The sequence below is a fragment of the Cucurbita pepo genome, chromosome 3 (assembly GCF_057944985.1).
Source record: "Cucurbita pepo subsp. pepo isolate OVF chromosome 3, ASM5794498v1, whole genome shotgun sequence".
Classification (NCBI taxonomy): domain Eukaryota; kingdom Viridiplantae; phylum Streptophyta; class Magnoliopsida; order Cucurbitales; family Cucurbitaceae; genus Cucurbita; species Cucurbita pepo.
Window position 1 is genome coordinate 1,736,323 of NC_141800.1, and position 24,242 is coordinate 1,760,564.

Here is a 24,242-nt window from a genome sequence, read left to right on the forward strand (position 1 = left end):
CAAAACTCTACTTTGTTTAATATTTTAACCCAAAAAAAAGCAAATAAAGAAACTACCACCTAGAAGAAAAAGTAGTACCAATATCTAACCACCAACCACACCATACTTTAGTTGTTGAAGATTTATTAATATAACCAAGCAAATATGAAAAACAATAATTGTTCATTCTTAAACAAATACCACCAAACCAACCACTAGACTACTTAATGTAATTGGTAATCATTACATTTTGAAGTGTGTTTTTGTTTCTTTTATTTATCTCAAGTAACTCAAGACAAAACCCAGATCAAATACTCCGCATCTGGAAGGGACAAGGAAAATGACAAAAACAAAGGCAAAGTCAATACTTTCTTACTCGAAAGAGTCCACATCCGTGTTTGCACGCGTGGATTTTTGGATTTCCAACCAGATCTTTTGCATAAACAGGCAGCAGCCAACGTTATTTTCAAAAGAAAAGTTGCCACCACCAACTCCAGAATGGCAACAAATGCAGCAGCAGCCTGTTGTATAAGAAAATCAGACTGATAAATGGTGGTACTGTAAATTTTAATAACCGACCACAAATCTAGTCTGGGAATCCCAGAAATCTTTGGTTTGCTTCAGCACCCTCGCTCGTTCTTCCGTCAGCCTCTCCTTCCAGTACCCTTTACACCTGAAGAGAGTTGTTAAAACAATAAGTTGTATTTCATCATGCCAACTCAACTAAAATTTACTACATAGACATGTTTTTGTTGATACTATTATTAAATAAAAGCATAATGGTGACGGAAAGGAAAGAGGTTCCGAGTTTCTAAACCTTCTTTTCAAAAGCATATCCAGTTCCATCATGTGCAATGCTTTAGGATATACCCCAGTCTGCATTAGAAACAAATAACAGTTCATAATAGCTCGATTCTTTTGCTCAATAGAACCTCTAAATTTTCATGGAGTAGAATATCTCATCAACATAAATGTTGTGTTGAGCGAGAGTAGAACATTCAAAAGGGATGAACTTTCTTAAACGATATCTAAGTAGTAGATAGAAGAAAAGGGAAACTTAGATGAAATTCTGGATAACAGGTGACAGCAGATATTCTAAGCAAACATGACAGAAGAAATTGTTATTTCTTGGTTTTAATTATTTTTTCATGACCTTCCTTCATGTACTTCTCTTTTCCTTTTGAATATGCAAGTGTTCTCCATTTGGGGGAAAAACAGCTAAAGGATGTTGACTAATGGGCATGTAAATAGCAAGATTTTAAAAGCAAACTAGCATCAGAGAACATGTTTAAGCTAGGAAGCATTCAAGAACATGGTTGTATGAAGTAAAAAAAAAAAACATTGGAGATATTTCCACTTATCAAGTACTACATCAATCGTGGTTCATGACATTTAATTTTCTCCTGAATTTGTCTTTTTCTCAAACTTTTCAAATCTTAGTTGGTCATGAAGAATAATCTAATTGCTTCAAATACCAAACACAAACCTCTCTACAAACAGGGCATTTGGACTCCGGGCTGGCAGCCTTTGGTCCATCACAGATCATCGCGGAAGCAGCTAAACAAACACATGATTTGCAGAAGAGATGGCCACAACCCAAAGCATATGGATCAAATAGTGTATCCTGTAACATGATCCAACTTCAGAGGCTTATCAAATGAACTCCAACTACTGCCATCCCTCTGGATTACAGCCAAGACCAGAAAACTTACCAAGCATATAGGGCAAGTAAGATCATATTCCAACTTCATAGAATCTGGAAGCATCAATGTCATTTTTGGTGTGTCATCAACATCAACATCGACATCAAAAGAAAAGTGAGTGGAGAATTCTGAGGGAAAATCTCCATCACCGGATCTTTTAAAATTCAAACAAAAAGCACCCAATTCTATAAGCCATGGTGATTGCAAAAGCTCAATATGTTCAGCTCGCATTTTCAACTTAAAGTTCTTTCCGTTTACAGAGCTATGCACCTGTAGTCGATTATTCAAGCACAAAAATTATGTTCTTAAATTGTAAAAAACAAATTCCAATGTCAAATTCACAAATCTTCAAAATATTTATTTAGGGTGAAACTCACCTTATCGTATTTCTTAAGAATCTTTCTGATAGCAATAGCATTCATCGTAACATATTCAATCAGCATGCGACCTTCTTGTATCATCGTCGTTTGATCAGTTTTAAAGCACTGAACCAATCGCGCCATGTATCTCTCAATACCCCCAGCAACATGAAGATGAAGAAGATGTCTAACTCTCGTGCTGAAACACCCCGCAATATCCAAGGCTTCCCTCATCAACTCCGAAAAAAACAGCTGATCACACACTGCAAAGCCAAAATATTCAATTAATTTCAAAGTCCAACAACTGATTAGAGAGAACCAGCTAAGAAGTCAGAAGAAAACGACGTATTGACGATCTTACGAGGGCAAGACTTGCATTCACATTCATTGGTGCAAGAATCATTAAGTCTGCAAGTCCGACAACTCTTAAGAACCTTCTTCAGCCGCTTATACTCGACATGCGAACATTTGTCCAGGAACCACTCTCGATCTCCGTGCAAATATTCCATGAACGTCTCTCCGAATTTCATCTTTCACCTAATAGATAAAACTAAAAAATAAAAAATAAAAAAAAAAAAAACCCTAAAACACCTGAAAATTTAAGGGGAGATTCTGAGACCCATGGATTTTGGGGGGGAAAACAATAGGAATCGGGCAAAACAGAACCAGCATGCCAAAGTTCAACAAAACTTACCTCAAACTAGAAGGAGACCAACCGAATCGAAACTATACAAGGAAGAAAAAGGCGTGTTCTCGGGTCTTGTTTTATTCGGTTTCTTGAAATTTCTGTTCAGCCAAACGGAGAATGGGAAAGTTAAGAAGAGAAATCCGAGAAAATCGAAAGAGGAAACGAAAATCTTAGAGAGAAGGAGGGATGAGCAATGGAATTCGTTCGCCACAGAAAAGGAGAATTCGTTTCAAAGTATAACGATGCCGCGCACTTTCAGCGGGTGCCGTGGTTGAAAATGGCGGCTGGTTACATGCAGAGTGCGGATTCCAAGTGTTCTATTGCTATTTCCCACTACGGTCTTTTACTGGTAGGTGGTTCAATGAAAAAGAAAAATCCAATTAATCCCTTTTTTCCATATCATAAAATAATATTTTTTTTATGTTAAATTACAAATTTATCCTCAAATACAAGTTTGGTAAGATTTCAATTTTTTTTTTTAAATATTGCTCCATTTTAAAATAAAACCAAAATATTTCGTTTTTTATTTTTGATTTTTGATTTAAAATGATATTTTTTATTCTTAATTTTAAACTTAAAAGATATTGATTTTGTTTATAGAAAAAAAAATGTAATTAAATTGAACAGAACACACTGACACGTGTCTTGTGAAGAAAAAACTGACGTGTCACGTGGCTCCCCATCCCTCATGTAGCCACGTGGACTTTCCTTCATAACATTCTCTGTTTTTTTTTTTTTTTTTGGTTCATCATACAAAATCAAATGGTAGGTAAATATATTTTTTTTAATAAAATTTCAAAAGCTCTTTTTACCAAAATATAAATTATTCGTTAATTAATATTTTGCCAAATATTAATTTGGTAATTAAAACGTGGAATTTACAAGATAACAAAGAACAATTTTTATTCCAAAAACTTTAAAAGAGGAGAGATGGAAGAAGCGAGGAAGGTTCTTTGACCAGTTGCCACGTGGACAGAAAGAGTCAAATCAAAGTCAAAAATGAAACACGTGGAGGATTATGATTGGAGAGTGGAAGTATGGGTAAAACTGTGACAGTCATAGCATCAGATGCTTCCGCCATTTTTTTATATAATTAATTATGGAGTTTCGTATTTGTCCAATAAGGCTTGTTCCAACATGGATTTGTTCCGCAACGCAAAGGTGGTGCTGCTCCAAAGCCATACCAAGAAGTATTTGTTTGCCGAAGAGGATGAGGAGTCCGTTACTCAGAGTCGAAACGGATGGACGAAGAATGCGAGATGGAGTGTTGAGTTTGTTAGGTTCTCTAATTCAAGAATCCGACTCAAGAGCTGCTACGGCAAGTACTTGACGGCGTCGAACCAGCGGTTATTTCTCGGAATGACCGGCATGAAGGTTCTGCAGACTCGTCCAGAGCAGTTGGACTCGTCGCATGAGTGGGAGCCGATCAAGGAACGCTCGCTTGTGAGACTCAAAACGCAGTACGTTAGTTTCTTGAGAGGCAACGGCGGTGTTCCGCCGTGGCGGAACTCGGTCACTCACGATGCGCCACATCGTACCGTTACACAGGAATGGATTCTATGGAATGTTGAAGTTATCGAAACCGAGATTCAATCCTCCGTTCACAAAACCCTAGCTCAACCCGAACCCAACCTGTATTCAACATCATCTTCGGTTTCATTTGAATCTGCACGTCCTTCAACATCAGAGGTACGTTACTAAACTACTACCCCAAATTCAATTTGATGAACCCTAACTTTACACGATATGAATTTTCAGTCGACTAATTCTGGAGCCTTGAACACATTACCTAAACAGGAAGGGAGGAGGATATTTTACCAGATGGCTGATGACAATGGGAGGATGAAGATTCGAAGAGGCATATTTTATCAGACTGCTGATGACGAGGGGAGGATGAAGATTCAAAGAGGCACTCTTTGAAAGTTGTTTTGGTTTTGAAATCTTCTAAACGTAAGAATCTTTGAACCCTTTCAAACCCTTTGATTTGAAAGGGTTCAAACAGAATGTATAGTTTGAACAAGGGCACACTTATCTCGATATAATAATGACATAAACGTTCAAAATTTTGTCTATTAGTCAGTTCGTACGAAACAAGAATACCCAATCAAAATTGAAAATTCAACGATCTATTAGACATAAAATTAAAAGTTTAGAAGTCTAAAATACTTGCCTCTAAGCCAAATGTGATTCACACAGAAAATTAGTTGGAAAGGTTTTCATTAGTACCAATGAAATGGGGTATATGAACATGTTATACACTACACTGCAGTGCTGAGGAGGATGTACACAAGGATTATAAAGTTTCACAAACTCATCTCATCAATCATCTAAGGGAAACCAGCAAGCACCACCAAAAGAGGGTAAAAATAATGAATTGAGACAAAAACACTGCCAACAACTATAAAACTCAATATACATCCCCTCATCAGATGGATAAAAAAAGAAGAGAAGAAGGAACTTGTTATGTACCTGCTGCTAAATTACACTACACCTTCATCATAACCCACCAACCAACCTTTTATAAAGCTCAAGCTTTAAGGAGTGCATTAGAAAAACACATGGCAGAGCCTCAGATGGAAGAATCGAACAGCAAAACGCCCGAGGAAAAACCAACCTCCCTCCCTCCCTCCCTCACCCCATTTTAATTGAAAAGGAAAAGGGAAAACAAAAACTATATATCACTGAATTCCTATTAACTGCAAACTCAATAGTAGCTTTGTTGTTTCTTCATACGCACCTCTCATTCGCATATTCTATGTTTCTTCCACAATTGACGAAGTGGGACTTCATATGGCTCAAGTATTGGTAGACGGTCGCTATGTTCAGTTATATATTTTCACAGGTTTCTCGTATGTGGCACGGTTCTGCAAAACATTTATGAGAATTCGGTCGTTACCATATGAAATGTCACTGTATAAGATTGATTATACCTAAATCTAACTTATAAAAAACCTGTCTACAGTACATCATAACCATAAAGATGGTTAAAGACCCTCACATGATTGACAGCATAAGACCTCTTGGGAGTGGTGTCTGAATGCTCCAACCCAAGGTACTGTTCCCAAGCACCATAAATGTCTCTCCTCTGCATAGTATATTTGTATGGATTCAAAACAATCAGTTCATTCTTTAAAGGGTAACACCCAATCAAACAATTGAGAACCTTATAGTTTTACAGTTAAAGCAGGAAGTACCTGAAACCGATTGGAGACAACGTCGGAATCCTGCAGATATTCTGGCCGCCCCAGGGAGAAAAATGCAAACTTCCACTGGGGAAATGAAGTTGGAAAAGAAAATAGAATTATGCACCAAAATAAATTGCAATGGAAAAGACAAGGGAATGCACAGCAGAAAGCAGGTTCAAGAGCTTACATTGGAGAACTCCTCATCTGGAACTTGAAGTTTCTTCTGTATGCGAACTTTCACATCAGCCAAAGTCTCACCTTCATGAATGACCAAGAAAAAAGGTTCTCCAAAATTCTGAACTTGCTGTTGGATAAACAACGCACTTTAAAAGGTGTGGTATAAGAAAGCTTTAAGAAGCCGGAATAATCAAATTGCTGGAAGCTATTTCAGAAAACTCAAGAGGAATATCAATTTCATACCATTTGGTTTTGTGCCGTCTCTTTGCTGAAGTGGTACACATGAATCAAACGATCCTGAGGACCAAGGTTTTTCTCCTCTTCAGGGATCTGATATTCACATCAGAAACAATAGAAGCTTAGCAACAAGTTTAACACTAATAACAACCGATTTCATACTCTCATGGTTAAAGCAAATCACCAAAAACCCTCAACAAAGGGTATGATGATGTGTCTGACCTCAAACAATATGGACAAAAAGAAAACAATAATTAGAAATAATTGTCATGGCGAAAACACTGACCTCCTCCACACGCAGTGTCCAGTATTGGTCATTTATATTCTCAATTCTTTCATTATGTGGAAAGATCTGTGAAAATGAATCATAGTTACAATTAAAAGCATAGAAAAAATAATATAACCAAGGCCTTAAATATATATATTGTAAAAGAAACAATCTCGTATGAAATGACAAAACAAGGGGGAGACCCCCCCACTCACAATAGGAATTACATGAGACCTTTCCAATTGGAAAGGAAAGTGAAAGCTAGAACATTTACACCAAGTCACAACTGTAATGGCTATAGCATCAAAAGAATCTATGAAAAGGGAGGTCTTTGTCTTGAAATATTTTTCTGTTTTTTGCTTGCAGCAAATTCCAGAAGAAGGCTCATATAAATTTCTCCCATATCATATTTTTCTCCGTTTTGAAGGGATGCTCTCCAGGGGCGTAAGACAGGAGAAGATTGGGATCTTCTAGAAGGACCGGGTGCCAGTTGAAGAAAGGATAAAGTTCCCAAAGGCCTCATTTACAAGAGACCATGAGATGACTTTGAGATTAAGAATGCTGCATAGAGCACTACTGTGGAGGCCAAGCCATGAAAGGCAGTCTTCTTTGTAACTTTGAGATTAAGAATGCTGCATAGAAAGGATAAAGCCAAGAAAGGCCCTCATTTACAGAATATTCTATCATGAATCAGAGAGCAATGTTTCATAATGGATTTCCAAGGACCCTTGGTTGTTCTAAGGGAATTTCTGCCTTGTTTGTTGTTCAGAGGGGTGGTCCCATATTTCAGATCAATAACCTTCCTCCAGAAAGCCGTTGTTTCACTTTGATGGGTTTAAATGGGGCAGAGCTAGCTTGGTGGGGTAAATATCAACATCAACTACAGACTAATTATAAGAAAATAGCAAAAAGATACTTTATTAAAAGCTCCCTAACAAGTAGATGAAGATCTCATAAGAACTGAATCCAAGAGAAACTATTAAATCCAAAATCAAGCATATCATTACCTTATAGATCTTATGATAGAAAACTTCTAGTAATCTAAGTTCCGCATCTGGATGAGATAACTCAACCTGTAAGGTGTAATAAAATAAAATCACTAACGAAAGTGAAGGATTGTAAATGAATCGAGGAATAATAACAGAAGACAACGAGATGGTGTTTTCTGCCTATCAAAACTTTGATCTTCCTGCTTCTATAAGTAATAATTGAAAGAAGACAGTTCATACCTTTGTTTTAAGTAAATTAATAACATCGCCAACGGTACTCTGTTTAGGTAATCTAATATTGTGAATAACCACCTGAACAATATAAACAAAATGTTTCAAAGCCTGACGACAACCTGAAAAAGAAAATTTGTGCCACAAGCAATTCGTACCTCATCTTTTGTGGAATGATGAAAAGCAACCTTCAGATTTTTCAGACCTTGCAATTCTGGAAGGGGAATGTCCAGGACTTCATAATACAATATATCAGACATCTGTCAACATGTAACCCAGATTTCAGCCCCAAATCATGCAAATGGGCAAACGAGAATACAGAATTAAAATCCAGAAAAAAAATACACCTGGTTATAATGTACTAACATATCTGACAAATGATCTACACCCCGATATTTGATAGGCTGTGGCTTAGGTTGCTGAGAATAGCAATTATGTGCAGTCAATCTGATTTTGGATGGATCGTCCAGTCCAATTCGTTCTGCCAACTTTTCTACAACTTCATCATAAGTTTGAACTTTCGACCTATAGAAAGAAAAGTTATGCACATTGAACTGAGCCAACTATGAATGATCTCAATTGAAACAAGAAAAATTCAGGTGGAATTACTTACAGTTCTATACAAAAGTCATCCTCCTTGGGTTTTTCTAGAGTTCGAAAATGAACAACCTAGAATGCAAAAAACCACATACAAGCATCAACCAATGCATATCACCATCATTTTACAAATCGATCTCAAGCAAGTACCATTACACAACTGATAATCCTGCTCTATGCGTTCTCAAAGACGTAAAACAGTTATTTGCAAACTACTTCATAAGTGGCTTTGTGATTCGATGTCTAAGTTTGTGTCCTCTCCGTGAATACTTGTTGATTTCTTTCTTTCCACAGATTCCAAAAGAAAGCCATAACGAGATTTTTCTGTAGCAGGGCTTTTGCCTTCTTAAAGGAGTGGTACGTTAAGGACATGTCCAATAAATCCTTTACCTGCCTGGGGCAAGTGAGATGTTAAAAAATTCTAAGCGTATGTGCATGCATAAATAAGTGCCTTTGTAATTCGTTGTCTTTCTTGTATATAATGGGCACCAACTTGGAAATAGAGTTATGTAGTACATTCCTTTTTGTAGATTTTTACTCGAGCTAATGGCTTTATGTGCTATTTCCCAAAGGAAAACATTCATTGAAGAGGGAATGTCAATTGGATGAGTTAATAACTCCAATAGACAAAGTAGAATCTATTTGGCCAACTGAAAAGCCATCTGAAAAACTTCCTACTCCAATAGGCATCCAATAGACAAAGTAGAATTTATGAGGTTTAAAATGAGAAATTTTAAAGAGAATCAAAAGTTCTCTCCTTCAAGCGCCTTTTAACATAGTATCAACAAAAAGTTCTCTCCTTCAAGCGCCTTTTAACATAGTTTCGATAGAAAGTTCTCTCCTTCAAGCGCCTTTAACATAGTATCGATAAAAGTTCTCACCACACTGAAACCCTAATTTCAATTGAGTTTCATGATTGTAATTGAACGGCCCTAGTCATAATCTCATAGTTTCATTTCTTATCCCCAAAAGGAAAAAACTAATTTGTGGATCCAATATGTTCAATGTTGACAATAATGCAAAATTTTAATTTGCGTCCATTATGTGCCAAAATGTTAAGAGCATATCAGCATCCCATTTTATCCTACATGACAAGTAACCTAAGTTGAGGGTTGATTGTTCATAACAAAATGAAAAACCCTTGTGCAATAGATTATGGATAGCGATGTCATCCATTCAGGATTTGTACCTGACGATTATGTACATACTCCAAAAATGAAGGAACATCGGGGTACTTGCATTCTTCGCTATCAATAGGGGATTTCTGAAAGCAAATAATGTCCCCATCCTCAATCTGAAGAAAAAAAAAAAACAAAGTGGTGACAAATGAGCGGCACTTATATGAGCAAATGCAATAATAAGAGCAATAAGCTGATACCTACCTGACTTAGTCGAAATGAAGTCCTTTTATCTAGATGTTCACACATGACACAAGGCTCAAACTTTATTTCCTGAAGATCAACCGATGAATTTTTGAATAAGAATTGTCTATAAATAAATGTGGTTACTTGGAACAACAAAATTTGAGGAAAGAAAAGGCAGAACATATCATGAACATACCTCAAAAAGTTCAATCTCTTGATCAGGATCAAAGCCTGCCATTTTATTTAGTTTATCCAAAATTTCAACAGGCTTTGTTGTACTCTTCATAAAAAGCCTACCTACATATCTGGCATGACAAAAAAAAAAAAAAAAAAAAAAAAAAAGAAGAAAGGGAAATGTGTCATTATCCAGAATCAGACGTCAACAATTATCCACTCACGGGAAGACACAACATATACCTCAGCTCTCCTTTCTCAGGATCATAAAGCTTGAAGAAAAGAAGAATATCGTCTTTATTTTTCTCAGGTGGAATAATAGGATGTAAATCCTGAAGCATTGAATCAAATTATTGCAGGGTTAGCAGATATTGTACATACAATGTGTACACAGGAGCTCTCACATGCCCCTGTGAGAAAAAAGAAAAAAAAAAAGAAACTGTTACCAATCCAAGCTCTACTTCCAAAAACAACTTAAGTTCTGCGTTATTAGCTTTGTTGGACGCTTCCCTCAACTGCCCAACCTGCAAAGGTGTATTTACCCATTAGCCTGAACTGAATGCATGTTAGACCACAACAATCAGCAAACCATAATGGCTAACTACAGCAAGAATTTCAGATAGATCCAAGAAAATATACAGGTATAAAAAAAATGTCCATCTATCCATAGAAAATAGCATAATAGTGACATGAAAAAGAGCATGTATAATCTATATGTTACCCATATAGTGAAAAAGAGCATGTATAATTTAAATATATTCAAACCATAATTTTGATATTATAACAACATTAAAAATCATAACAAGCAAAATAATAAGCCGGAATATAAGATGCTGAACAGCAATTACTAGATGGCGAAAACGACGATAATTTTTTGAGTGATATAAAAAAGACAAATGATGTGCTCATGACTACCAAATAGAATTCTGGGACTTTTGCAAAAAGAATACAAGAATAGAGGAAATTATTACAGATTGTGCTTCTTCTTGCGGAGTCAATGGCCGATTAGGACGATACGTGTGATTTTGTCGCTTTGCCCAAATCCAAAACCGCTGAAATTGCACTGGTATGCCATACTCCTTGGCAACCTCCTCCTGCACAGCACCACAAATCAAAATGGAGAAGGAAAAAATAATAATCATAACAACAACAAGAAACAAATAGGGGCTTGAGGCACAGGGACACCCTCTCCCAAAATTTGGCCAAGACTGTTGCTTGGTATTAATGTCATACTAAAGAGGTGATATATTATGCTGGAACTTTTGGTGCAAAATTGGAACTTTTCCTTTCTCTTACCTTGACATCCCATTAGGTGGAAATTGTAGAAAACTGTCCTTTTGGCGGATAAGAGAATTGACAAAGGGAGTAATATTGCTCTATCAAAGGGGGACACGACTCTTGGGAAGCAGTTTCCTGATCATTTTTTTTCCCATCTTGTTGAAACAAGAACCTGACTTCTGGAATTCCTGATGTTATATGGTTAGGTGAAAGCAAGGACAGAGTAGTTTGGTCTTTGAAGGTGGGGGGTAATTTTTCCACCAAGTCTTTTTGAAGTCGTCAGATAGATCCGCCTAAAATTAAATCCCCTCTTTGATGCTGCCATTTGAACTAGCTCAAATGCCCCAAGAAAATGAAGGTTTTCTATGTCTATGGCTCATAGAGGATTAAATATACAGCAGATACTTCAAAGAAGGTGCAAAAATTGGGTTCTCTTGCCTTCAGCTTGTTGTCTTTTGCTCATGAATACATAGAATTTAGACCACTTGATTCTACATTGCCCCATCTGCTCTTATCAATATTTTTGTGTTGGTTGCTTGTACAAGAGGGTTGATAGATGGCTTTTTGAAAAATCTTCAGCGTGGAATATGCCCGAGAGGGCATCTGTTTAGTGGAATTGTGCAGTGGGGGTTTTGTTGTGGCACATTTGGTTTGAAAGAAATCAGAGGACCTTTGATGATAAGTCCTCTTCTTTTGGGTTCTTTTGGAGAAATGAAAAGCTACCAGCTTCTGGGGGGTTATAGTCCTAGGAAATTATTTTGTAATGACAACCTTTCTACTGTGCTTATCAACTCGAAGGTGTTTTTCTAGTCTTTTGTGGGAGGGGGGCTCCCACTGGTCTGGGCCCATAAGTTGTATCTTCCATCTTTTTTCCTTAATAAATTTTGTTTCTTATTAAAAAAATTAAAAATTAATAATAAAAAAGACAAATATATTCAAAGAATAAAAACACCAAAAGGAGTAAGAGGAAACATAGAAAAAACACTAGGGTGAGATTAAAAAAACATCCCAATTAACACAATATCATTACGAGAGAAATTGATAAATAAACTTGAATAAAACACCTTTAGGAAACCTTGCACTTAGCTTAATCAAATCAATCTTCTCAACATCCTTCTTATCCTCAAAAATTCATAACAGTTAAAATAACGGTTAAAATGATTGATATAAGCATGAAAGACATGATTAATATCAAACAAAAAATCCTGATCTTCCAGCAAGCTATAGAAATAAAATAACGGTTAAAATGTACAAAGCATTCAAATTAATCAAAGAAGGGGTACAAAAATAAACAGACAAACTTGAAGTGAGAACACCAAACAAGGAAGCATTACAAGTAATAGACTTAAATAGTTTTAAGGCATGGAGTACCAAAGAAGTAAAAACAAGACCATCAACTGAATAGAAGAAGAATGAACAACAGACACACAAGTCTCTTTTCCTTTTCTCAAAAGAGAGCAGATTAAGGGAACATAAACATGGAACAATCAAGATGGAAGATAACTGCAGGCAACAGTGAGGTTTCCTCACTATGTCAATTTCCAAAAGTCTGCTCACCTTGAAAAGATTAAAAGGTATTTGTTTCTGAATACGAAAACTGCGAACTTTGTCATGATCAACAAGATCAAAATAGATATCCTTCCCTATTTGTTCTTGAAGGTCCACATCTCGTGCAACCTACCAGCATAAATCCATCGTCTCAGGCACAAATTGTTTACATACAACTATCAAAAAAGAAAATAGAAATTTGACATTCATATCTATGGGTGCTTATGCTAGATATGTTGATCTTAACAACCTATTAGGACATTAGATTCACATATCAGTGAACACAAAGTCTTGATCTCATGAATTGAAAAGTATCTTATTTTTCGGTTCAGCCTTGTTAATAGGCCCAACACCTGAAGGATATAAATTGCCAAACATGAAAAAGAATGAGAAGCTGCAACCTTGATAATAGCATAGAGATGGGCCTGCGCTTTATATCTTCTCTTGTCTTCCTTCTCCTCCTGCTCTTTCTTCAACCTTATCTGTATGGTGTTGAGTAAAGTCAGCCAGCTTCCACATATTTCCACACTTGATTAGAAGCCACGAAGAAATAATCTGAATAAATAAAACTACCCTAAGGTGTTCGGCTATGTCTTTTTCATCCACATTGCAAATTATCTTTTCCTTGTCACTTTCACGGATGTACACAAGCATATATGCATTAGAATATTTGGTGAACTTGAAGGGAGTATTGTTGAAGCCCGGGTTTGTCTGAGGCAACTGTCAAACATTGAAGTGAGTGCAGAATAAAACCAAGTTAATATACAAAGTGGACAAACAGGTAAAGAACTTATTAAGGGGAATTAGATCTTTCATTAAGCAAGTTTTATCACCTCTTCCTCACCACCATATTGCTCTTCTAATGCTCTCTTTGTATCTTCTTTTGTCACACGCTCGTCGTCAAATTTGTACCTAAAATAATGAAGCTTGAACCAAATTACTGACCGACAATAAAATAGTACTTGAGTTATGCATTATTGGCACGTTAAAAGCGTAGGTTGAGAGACTCCAGAAGGAATCACTCTCTGTAAATAATCATGGTGACGAAAATCCCCAAAATAACAACTCAGAAATTAAAGCTAAAATACTAATTTTAAGAAAAATATATTTGCAAGTATCCAAGGGTTAAAATACTAATTACAAACCAATAAAATGGCCCAAGGAAAATCTTAATCATCTTTTCTGGGGCTGTCAGTTTGCTCGCTTTCTTTGGAGCCGCTAGTTGAGATCGTTTGGGATTTGTTGGGAATGACACAGAGACAGCAAGGCTCAGATGGAGACGGTGCTCTCAAACTCTCCCAGTAAAGAGGAAGGTACAGTTATGTGGCGGGACAACTTTTTTGCTATTCTGTGGGGTATTTAGAGGGAGAGGAATAATAGAATTTTTAGAGAGGTTGAGAAATAGAGTGAGGATATTTGGGAGTTGGCTAGATTTAGCGCTTCCTTATGAGCGTCACCTACTAAACATTTTTTTAATTATGAGTTTAATATTGTTCTTCTGGATTGGAGTCCATTTCGGTAGCTGGTATTGAACCCCTTTACTTTTGGTCAGACTTGGTCTTTTTATATACCCTTATATTCTTCCATCCGCCTTAATAAAAGCGTGGGTTTTTATTTATTAAAAAAAAACTAACTAATTAATTAATGAAGCAAATGGACCCAAAACTATTTACTAAACTAAAAACATAATCCAATATATTATTATCCAACATCATTGTCGAATTCTCAAAGATGCCCAGGTACCTTCTACTCCTCAAACGAATTGTACAAATATATGGGTAAATAAAGCAAGAAGAGTAAGATCAATTCTCTCTAAAGTAGCGAAGAAATTTGTATGCAATGGTCAAATGGATCCTGAAATAGGATTTATTAGTGTAAGTTTAAACATCCGTTAAGAATTATAGTCCTTTTGTTAATTATGAATTGACAAACTTTCTTGTAATCCACATTCTTGTGACCGAATGTTTTTTACTTCTTTTTTCATTTCATTCAACAAGGTAAAATTAAAAAAATCATACATACCACTGATCAGATAAGGTTGGTCTGATAAAGGCATAATAATGCCCACCATGGACACCACCGCTATGTACCAGCACACTGCATCAGAAAATTAAAACAAGTTAGAGGTTGATTCTTCACATTTTAACAGTCAATGAAACTATATGTACAAAACTAAACATAACAGAAACGAAATATGGAATATATTTCCAAGTAGATCACATCCTTCCATTGAAGCCATTAAAAGAACATGGCAAATCATTGCTCCTCTAAGATGTAAATGCATGGGAAAAGGTTAAAGCTTAACATTGTGAGTTTAGCATTAGGATGCTCAACAAATAAAGGGGGTGGTCAAAAGGGACAAACATTTACAAAGGCATATTCTATTCTTATAGAAACAACCTTACTTTCTAAAGCTTTCAAGTAGAACCTAAGAAAGGTGAATATTTTAGTTTGGGTGATTTTGTTGGGTTAAATAACATGTCATTCTTGCTATTTAAATTCAAGCTGTTTATTTTGTGCCTAATGGATCTTCAGCTCGCTAGTTATTTTATTGCTCCTTGAGCAGAAATTTATAAGAGGCTTCGTTTGAAAGGGCTATGGATGTTCTTGGGTTATTGATTGAAAATGTTTTATCTTCTCTATTATCATGACCCAGAGAGGAAGACAAAAATCCCATGGATGAACGCTGTCAAGTCAATAGTGCAGGGTATTTGGGAGAAAATATTTGATCTTGTAAAACTAAATGCGGTTTTATGGTTTGCTCAGTTCAAAGAATTCTGCAACTACTCTTCATTTTATATTAATTCTTGTTGGGAAGTTTTCTTTAAGAATTTTGTTTTAGATTGCATTCGTCCCATCTTAGTACTTGTGTTTTTATTAAACAAGAAACGATATTTATTGCTAGACTTTTTATAAGAAACTTTTAATTGATAGATGAAAAAGAACCTAAGTAATTGTGTTATTTCACTTTGGGAGATTTAGTTTCACTGCTGCAAGGAGCTATTGTGTTCTAACTTTTCAAAATTTATTGAAAATTTGTGCCTCCTCGTAAAATTAAATTTCTAAATTTTTTTAAAAAACACATGAAATTTCAAGGAAACATGAGTTGGGAAATAAGAAAATTAATCTACAGAATAAGCAATAGCATGGTTATACCTATGAAGTGTGTAAAGGTTGCGAACACTCCTATCTGCTTCAGGCGATAGATACTTGCCATTCTCCCTATCAAGGTCTAGTTGAAGCGGAAACTCATACCGATCATTTATCTGCATGCCAAAATCACTTTAATATATTGTCTGTATAAAAACATCTGAAAGAAAATTTGATCCAAGAGACCAATGTTGCAGCATATATAATTAAAAGATGAGTAAAGATAAGAAAAATAATTGAGTGTACATTGCAGATCCAATGAAAACACATGACAGTTAACCCAATTGCCTCGGTATTGTAATTCCACGCATAGGAATGAAACAGAGGTAGAAGAGGTCACCCCGATATCAGAGACACTCACACCAACAATGGCCATCCAAATCTTGGCACCATGGCTAAAAGAACACCACATGTGAATGGCTATTCCATCCAGGAAAAAGAAGTCCACCATGGCTAAGAAACAGAGTAAACTGACTAGAGAGATTGTTGGCCTCCTTTCAAACATCAATTCTGAGAAATCGAGTACGTCACAATTGGGTGGTCAATACCTCTTACGATTATTATCTCTTTAGATGCCTCAGGCACATCGGGGGATCTAAATCATGTGGAATGACCCAACTTTGATAATTTCAGAAGTCACTAAAGGCTTATATACCTTAACCACACATTACAAATTCTGATAATTACAGATTTTGGACTACAGGGATCTATGGTCATTGTAGATATCAAGAAAGATCTCTATTCTGGCAAAATTTACAGGACCTATCTAATCTATGTACAGAGAATTGGCTTTTGGCAGGTGACTTCAATCGATGGCACATGAAAAATTCAGTGGAAAAGTCACCACTTCAACAATTTTTTAAGAGAAGCTGAACTCATTGACCTTCCCCTCAATAATGGACTCTATACATGATCAAACAACATATCTCCACCCACCTTGACACTCATCGATAGATTTCTAGCCACAGAAGGCCTACTTGGAAAATTTAGGAACGTTAGTGTTCAAAGACTGAATAGACCTACATCTGACCATTATCCCATTCTACTTTCCATAGGTTGCTGTAAATGGGGCCTCTCGCCCTTCCGATTTGAGAACATGTGGCTGAACCATTTTGAATTTTGGCCAATGGTTGAATACTAGTGAAAAAATACGCCCCTTCGTGGATGGTCGGGGCACGGTTTCATCAACATACTTAAAAGACTAAAAGAAGTCTGAAAGAAATGGAACAAGTAGGTTTTCCGTTGTATTTCCACAAACAAAATCAAGTGGAGGAAACTGACTCTATTACACTAGTTCAACACACACATAAAAAGCTCTGAAAGCAGAACTTATTTCGTTGACAGCAAAGAAGAGCAATCTTGGAGACAAAAACATAAAAAATGATGGTTAGAGAAGGGTGACATAAACTCCAAATTTTTCCATCGTATCATGGCTACAGAAATGAAATAGTATCATCATGGAAATTCTATCCAAACAAGGTAGAAGTTTAGTAAACGAAGAAGAAATTGTATGAGAATTTGTGTCCCTTTACACGTCGTTGTCTGGAGTCCTACTTATCAACAGCAAGCTGCCTCCCTCGAGGTTGTTTTCACCGAAGAAAAGGTGGGGAAGGCGATTCAATATCTGTTCTCAAAGAAACTGGATGTCCGCACTATTGCAAACTTTCGTCCCATAAGTCTCACAATCAGACTATATAATATCATAGCAAGGGTATTATCACAACGTCTTAAAAAGGTTCTCCCCTTCACAATTACTGGGCAACAAACAACTTTTTAAGAGGGGCGACATTCTCAATGCCCCCTCATGGCAAACAAACTCATAGATGAGTGGACTTTCCTCGAAAAACATTCTTGTGGCAAAGGCTTTGGCTCAAAATGGCGAAGGTGGATAAAAGGAAGCATCTCATCCACAAACTTCTCCATCATCATCAATGGAAGACCGCAAGGGAAGATTTATGCCACACGGAATCTCCAATAAGGAGATCCACTATCCCCTTTTCTTTTCATCATGGTAAGGGACTACCTCAGTCACCTACTAACGAGCATAATACGAAGGGCAAATAAAAGGTTATCATATTCGTAAAGAAGGCTTAAGCATTAACCACCTTCAGTTCGCAGACGATACAAACGTCTCCTTTCTGACTTGGCAGATGCCTCTTCCATAAAAAACATGATCGAAACGATAAAAACCATTGAAAGATTCTTGGGACAAAATATCAATCTCTAAAAAACAGAGATCATGGGCATCAATATTAGCACAAAGATTATTGAAGAATTTGCTAGCATATATGGTTGTAAAAAGGAAGAAATGACAAATATGTACCTAGGACTACCAGTCCTATAAAAGGAAGGTAGTCCTATAAAAGGAAACCAGAGGACTATTATTGAAAAAATAGAAATAAGGCAGTCAACATGGTCATCATGTTATACTTCAAAAGATAGAAGACTCACCCTAATCCAAGCCACATTATCTAACTTCCCCACTCTACATGTCTCTATTTGAAATGCCACAAAAAGTGGCCGCAGATATAGAAATATTATTCAGAAACTACTTGCGAAAATATTATAAACCTCCCAACATAAAAGGGAGGCCTCAGTCTTTTCTTGATAAGAAGAACAAAGCTCTCCTCACAAAATGGATATGGAGATATAATCACGAAGAAAAAGTCTCGTGGAGAAATCTTATAAAGGCCAAATATACTCATACATCAAACAAGATAAGAAGAACAAAGCTCTCCTCACAAAATGGATATGGAGATATAATCACGAAGAAAAAGTCTCGTGGAGAAATCTTATAAAGGCCAAATATACTCATACATCAAACAAAAATCAACCCCACAAAAGGTCCTTGGAAGTACATAAAGAAACATCAAACCTCATCACCAATCAAACTTGCCACAGGGTGGGTGATGGAGAAAGCTAGCCCTTTAGTACCCACTTTTGTATAGGCTCTCTCCTAGCAAAAAAGTCACGGTCAAAGAAACGTGGAATGTTGTCAACAAATTCTTGGACCTAAAGCTTGGTAGGAATTTAAAGGATAACGAACTAACAAAATGGGCCGAATTAAGCCTTGACCTTGCCCCTATGGTATTGTCAAACGAAGGGGCAAAGGAAAGGCTTCCTTTGGTTCAAGAAGGTTGTTAGAACAAAGATCACAAATATTGTCCTGAACTTCCCAAAGGATAATATATCAGTCATCGTGAAGAACTTTCTTCTTAATGATGATGGCCTTGTCCTATTCAATCCTTTCAAGTTCATTGTGGAGGGCAGGGTTATAAAACGGCCATTGAGTGTGTATTGGGGGAAAAGAGGAACCAAAGGTATCATTAATGGGTTAGCAGATAGGAGCGAAAAGGGGAGGCCCATTCTCATGCTTCACTTTTGAACATTGTCAAGCCCTGAACCTTTTTGTTTATTGAGCTAGACCCTGGATCCTTGTTGAAATTTTAACCAATTTTTAAGTTAACACTCCTAACCTGTGCTAATAGGGCATCTCCACCTCCAGAACTTGGGAATTCTAATAAAGAGAAAAGAGGTGAAACCAAATCCCAACAAACTATAAAAGATGAAGCTTTAAAAAATTTATCAATGCAAACTCTCAAGCATAGTGCAAGTACTTCAAATGCTCAATGATTTCCAAGTTGCCTCCAACATAGCTTTGTGGAAGGCAAAATCAGCGAAGAGTGAGAGAAGAAAACACATTTCTCCTGCAACTTATAGGAGCTCCCGAAAATACACTCCAATTAGCAAGGACAAAAGCCAAAAGTAGTTTCAGAATTGTATAAAAAAAATGGGAGCCCAAACAATCAACGTTGAAGTTACTGACAATCAAATTTCAAAGACATCCTCAATTTCTCTATACTGTGAAAATTCTGAAGATATCTAAATATACGATAATTATTAAATGTTATTAAGTCCTGCAACAAATAATGACGTCCTAGATTAGTGAATGCAAAACCACGCTGTGGTATATTTCCATTACTAACCTTCACCATTGTATCCCGCATAAAATCGTATTCAAACCTCTTCAGCTGGAGTTGGAGGACTGGAGGGAAGTCAATAAACAAGACACCCTTCTTAGCATCCTGAAACAAACATTAATTTAGGCAGAAAATCAAATTAAAAGATTTACTTCCTACAGCTAGCTCAGGAAGTTGAACTATCTTACATTTCTAGAATTCTAGATTCAAGAATGATTTCAGTTCCTTTGAAACATTTTAGGTAGTCGATCTTCTCAACACAAAAATATTAGTTATAAGAAGTAAGTGGAAACAGACAATAAAATCTGAACAATTTTACCCGGAAAGCAACTGAGCCCCATTTAACCTACTATCGTAGGTTGCCAATTGTTCAGTATTAAAAGTTAAAAACTTCTGAAAAAAAAAACACACATAAATGAAGAAAATAGCTATGCTTTCATCAGAAACAGCTAGAAACAACACCAGAAATAAGAAAGAGAATTGCATCAGATGCTACTTATCCAGACACAAAGCCCCAAAATTTGATTTGTCCTTAAATGGCCACAATATACAAAGAATACACCTTGGAATGACATTGCCCTTAAACAACCACAAAATAAACATAAATGCACACAGATAGGAAGCCTTGAATCAAATCATCAACAGTACAAACCTGCAATCCATGCTCTTCTGCATGATACTTGTTATCACCCTCAAGACGTTCAACTTCCACATACTTATCAAAAGATGCATAGACATCATTACAACCTTTCACATCAAGCTGTAGATCTGCCAATCCACCCAAAGAAAAATCAAGCTAAAAGATCTTAAATCAATTCAAAATTTCGAAGAGTGGCTTTTAAACCAGAAGTACCATAAAATGATTCCTTTCTCGTAGATTTGTAGTCAACATTAATGCATTCTATGTAATTCATGTGATGCCCCTCAAATAACTGTTGTATTGTCCCCTCCACAACAGTTCCCTAGACCAAAACCAAAAGAAAGATTGTAAAAGAAAAGATAAATATAATAACATGTACACAAGTTATGTCAATAGACATTGGGCCAAGTCAATGCATATATGATTCACTGTATGTATTTTTATAAGAATTCATCAAACAAATCCAAATATCCTGTATTATACCTTCATTTTATCTTCAAGCTTTTCACACAAAACCCTATTGAGTTCTTGCACATCGTGTTGCATAAAAGAATCATAAGTATCCCATCCAAAGGACTTAGTAAGCTCTTTAGTTGCACCACTGCTGACATTAAATTGAAGTTTATAGAACAGACTTTGAAGAGCCAAAGGGATGCTTCCTGAAGGCATGTCATTCTCAGTTGTCGGCATATGGTAAACAGCCTGGATAAAAAGAATCAGGAATTAAGAAATCCTCCATAAGAGAAATATAGGAGCTATGAAACTTTTTCCTACCTTTCTAAAATAAGGTATATGGTAAAGTGTCTGAAGAAGAGAATTCATGTAACAAGTTGCCCCTTGGTTCTTAAGACCCACAAATCCAGTTTCTTTCTTTGAATCATAGGACCAGTAATCAAGAACCTTACGAACTAGAACCTCAGCTTCAACAACACACGTGTCATTTACAAGGTACCCTCGACTAGGATCATAAAGATCACTAAGAGGCATGAATGATGTAAAACCCCAATCACTTTCTCTAGCATTGAATTGGTGTTTTGTGTCTGCATAATTAAACATGAAGAGGTAAAATATATAGTTGCTTAAATCCCAAACAGTTAAGTTTTCATAAACATAAGAGCAATATTCTAAATAGGATAACAGGTCTCTTGTCAGTTTACAAACCCATGCTAAATTAATAATGGAAATCAATTGATAGTTTTAAAAAAAATTGGTAAGAAACCAAACTTCAATGTAAAAGTTGAAAGAATATAAGGGCATACCAAAGACATGTCCCACCAAAAGGACACCAAAACTAATAACAAAAAAAGACTCCGATAAGCTTCTAATTTCAAAAAGTCCAGGCGACTGTAGTAAAAGAAATTATGAAATAAAGGTGATCCAGTGTCGACTGATCACTCTAAGGAGGCTACTACCTTCCATCACAATTTCCCTAAATTTATTTTGAAGCCCTTTCCAAAACTTATATGACTTATTTGGACGAGGAAAGTGTTTCTTTTTTATTTTCATAATGAAAAGCCTTTATTGATCGTGAGATTGATAAGTTTGATTCACTTCTGTCTATTATCCGAATTGTCCACCTATTTCCATGTACAGCAGCCTTATGTGTTGACCACAGAGTACAGATCCTTCTGCCCTCATCGCTAATAAGTTTTTAAACCTTCATTTGACTTCTTCTCCTTCTCCATCTTTGGTGTAGCGTTTTTCCTCTAAAACTATGATTTGAAAGATTTTTCCCATCTCTAATATCTTTGAAAGACATGTCGGACATTTACTATCATTTTTATATTTTTATCTTTAAATAAATGTAGAAGTATACAACTTATTTGTGCATGAATCGATGAAAATATTGGGGGGGAAACATATGAAAGCTTATTGGCCATGCTTCACAAAGTAGGGGAAAGGGAGAGAAATTCTGAACTCAATATATTTTTGTAGTGCTAGTTTTCATCTAATGCTCAACATATCAATCTACAAGTGATCAAAATATTTACCTCGCGACTACAAGTACCAGAAAAGAAAGAACCCCATTCTTCTACATGTTAAAATGAATGGTGAAAAATAAATAAATTCTCAGATAATGGGAAAGTACTTACCCTTTCGTATTGAATACTTTTTATGGACATGATTAACCACAGCCAAGCTGAACTGTGCATATCTACTCCACCCGTAAGGCAACGTGGTAGAGTCGGCAACATCCAAATACATTGACAAGTGGTCAACATTGTTTCCTTTTGGAAAAAGTAATATTCGCCTGATGAAACCAACCAACCAACTCAAATCAACAAAATCAACAACTAGCTATAACAACTCAAAGGAGCAAATTGCAGTTTTGCAAATGAGATAATAGAATGTACCATTTATATCCTCCAACAGAAAACGAGTCAGAATAATACTTTTTCATGGTTAACCTAGAGAAGTTCTCAATTCTCCATGTGAATTTTATAGGTGGGGGATCCTCCACTTGCTGGTTCTCCATGGTGCCAGGAGGCTCCACTTGAGCTGTCGAAAACATTCACATAAATGCAGAATAACAAATCAACGCCTCGATACAAAATGGGATCATCACACGATAAAACTGAAGTCAAGCCACACAAAAAAACTAAAACAACCAATCTTCCAGTGAATTGTAAACCCATTAACTTCAAAACCATGGCCAACTAAAAAAGATAATAGAATCCAAATAGTATACTAGTCAAGCAGGCTGAATATAAACCTTCCATTGGCTGAGGACCCTCCACTACATCCGAATGCGGCACAAGCATCTCCTCGTCTTCTTGCTGCAGAACAAAACAAGAAAATCAGATCTTCCAAACGACGAAACTCGACCCCACGAAGATTGAATCGAAACCCTAGAGATATATCAATCAAAAAACCGAGTTATTGAATTCTCAACTCAATTTGACGTCCAAACCAAAATCAAAACCCTAAAGATCAAAATTCAAAGAACAAGAAATGACACCAAAAGAAATAACCAAAGGACGACGAGTACGAAACAAACCAAAAAAGAAAATCAAGAACAGAAACTAAAAAGGAGTAGCCAAATTACATCAAGAGGTGGAGGAGTCATCATAGTCATTGATGGAGAGAAAATGGCAGTCCGATCGACGAATCACAGAACAAGCAAAACACGTAGAAACTTAAAACAGTACGCGGAAAACGAAGAGGAAAAAAAAAATAAAGCCTGCAACACTCGGTGGAGAGAGAGAGAGAGAGAGAGAGAGAGAGAGCTGGTTCAGAAGAAAAAAAATTACAAAAATTACAAAAATTAAAAAAAAAAAAAAAACAAAAAAACAAAATAGCCCGTAATTTTACTTTGCGAGGGAGGGACGTGGCTGGTCAATATAGAAAAATAGGAGGGTAAAATGGGAATTCAGATGGCGGCGTCACGAAGTTCCACTGCACATTCTGTATACAGTATTATAAGAGATCACCATTGAGAAATTGACACGTAATGAGAAGGTTTTCCAACTCGTGACGTGGTATCTTTTGAAAGTCACGTGCGTTGCACGTGATATGACTCTCTAAAATCAAAATTGTTTTCCTCTTATTTTTTCTTTTTCTTTTTCCCTTTATTTTGTGTTCAATTATTTTTGTGATTCTTTGAATTTCCCATTTGAAAGCATTTTAATTTTGAAAATAATGATAAAGTAGTAAAGTCAATGGCAGTCATCTGTGTTGGAATGACCTGATAAAAA

At 36.2% G+C, this 24,242-nt stretch overlaps 3 protein-coding genes across 8 annotated transcripts; 1 reads left to right on the top strand and 2 right to left on the bottom strand.

The window, feature by feature from the left end:
- Positions 1-106: 106 nt before the first annotated feature.
- Positions 107-3,080, bottom strand: LOC111791705 (SPX (SYG1/Pho81/XPR1) domain-containing protein / zinc finger (C3HC4-type RING finger) protein-like protein). Of its 4 annotated transcripts, none has more exons than XM_023673169.2 (7): positions 2,736-3,080; positions 2,418-2,578; positions 2,060-2,304; positions 1,692-1,952; positions 1,466-1,603; positions 797-855; positions 107-652 (listed from the first exon to the last, which is right to left on the bottom strand). In XM_023673169.2, the coding sequence occupies exons 2-7, from the start codon at positions 2,569-2,571 to the stop codon at positions 547-549; spliced, it is 963 nt and encodes a 320-aa protein (XP_023528937.1). In that variant the 5' UTR covers positions 2,572-2,578; positions 2,736-3,080; the 3' UTR covers positions 107-546. The 4 variants fall into 4 exon arrangements, with proteins under 4 accessions (XP_023528937.1, XP_023528935.1, XP_023528936.1 ...); XM_023673167.2 differs by having other exon boundaries at positions 2,403-2,578; positions 2,736-3,079; XM_023673168.2 differs by having other exon boundaries at positions 2,403-2,591; positions 2,736-3,079.
- Positions 3,081-3,797: 717 nt separating this feature from the next.
- Positions 3,798-4,801, top strand: LOC111791706 (uncharacterized). 2 transcript variants are annotated; one of them, XM_087122055.1, is made up of 2 exons: positions 3,798-4,418; positions 4,488-4,801. In XM_087122055.1, exons 1-2 carry the CDS (start codon positions 3,798-3,800, stop codon positions 4,647-4,649), a joined length of 783 nt encoding a protein of 260 aa, XP_086978181.1. In that variant the 3' UTR covers positions 4,650-4,801. The 2 variants fall into 2 exon arrangements, with proteins under 2 accessions (XP_086978181.1, XP_023528938.2); XM_023673170.2 differs by having other exon boundaries at positions 3,800-4,418; positions 4,527-4,801.
- Positions 4,802-5,084: 283 nt separating this feature from the next.
- Positions 5,085-23,769, bottom strand: LOC111791702 (ubiquitin C-terminal hydrolase 12). Of its 2 annotated transcripts, XM_087122053.1 has the most exons (32): positions 23,594-23,766; positions 23,261-23,324; positions 22,902-23,046; positions 22,641-22,798; positions 21,322-21,587; positions 21,031-21,249; positions 20,761-20,869; positions 20,560-20,675; positions 19,914-20,012; positions 15,934-16,043; positions 14,800-14,874; positions 13,611-13,689; positions 13,351-13,497; positions 13,179-13,259; positions 12,787-12,906; positions 10,923-11,045; positions 10,398-10,475; positions 10,195-10,283; positions 9,974-10,082; positions 9,796-9,864; positions 9,603-9,707; positions 8,430-8,485; positions 8,164-8,341; positions 7,975-8,076; positions 7,826-7,897; positions 7,604-7,669; positions 6,615-6,680; positions 6,335-6,421; positions 6,102-6,218; positions 5,924-5,998; positions 5,728-5,814; positions 5,085-5,593 (listed from the first exon to the last, which is right to left on the bottom strand). In XM_087122053.1, exons 1-32 carry the CDS (start codon positions 23,621-23,623, stop codon positions 5,552-5,554), a joined length of 3,339 nt encoding a protein of 1,112 aa, XP_086978179.1. In that variant the 5' UTR covers positions 23,624-23,766; the 3' UTR covers positions 5,085-5,551. The 2 variants fall into 2 exon arrangements, with proteins under 2 accessions (XP_086978179.1, XP_086978180.1); XM_087122054.1 differs by lacking the exons at positions 5,085-5,593; positions 5,728-5,814; positions 5,924-5,998; ... (1 more) ...; positions 6,335-6,421; positions 6,615-6,680 and adding an exon at positions 6,861-7,483 and having other exon boundaries at positions 23,594-23,769.
- Positions 23,770-24,242: the final 473 nt, after the last annotated feature.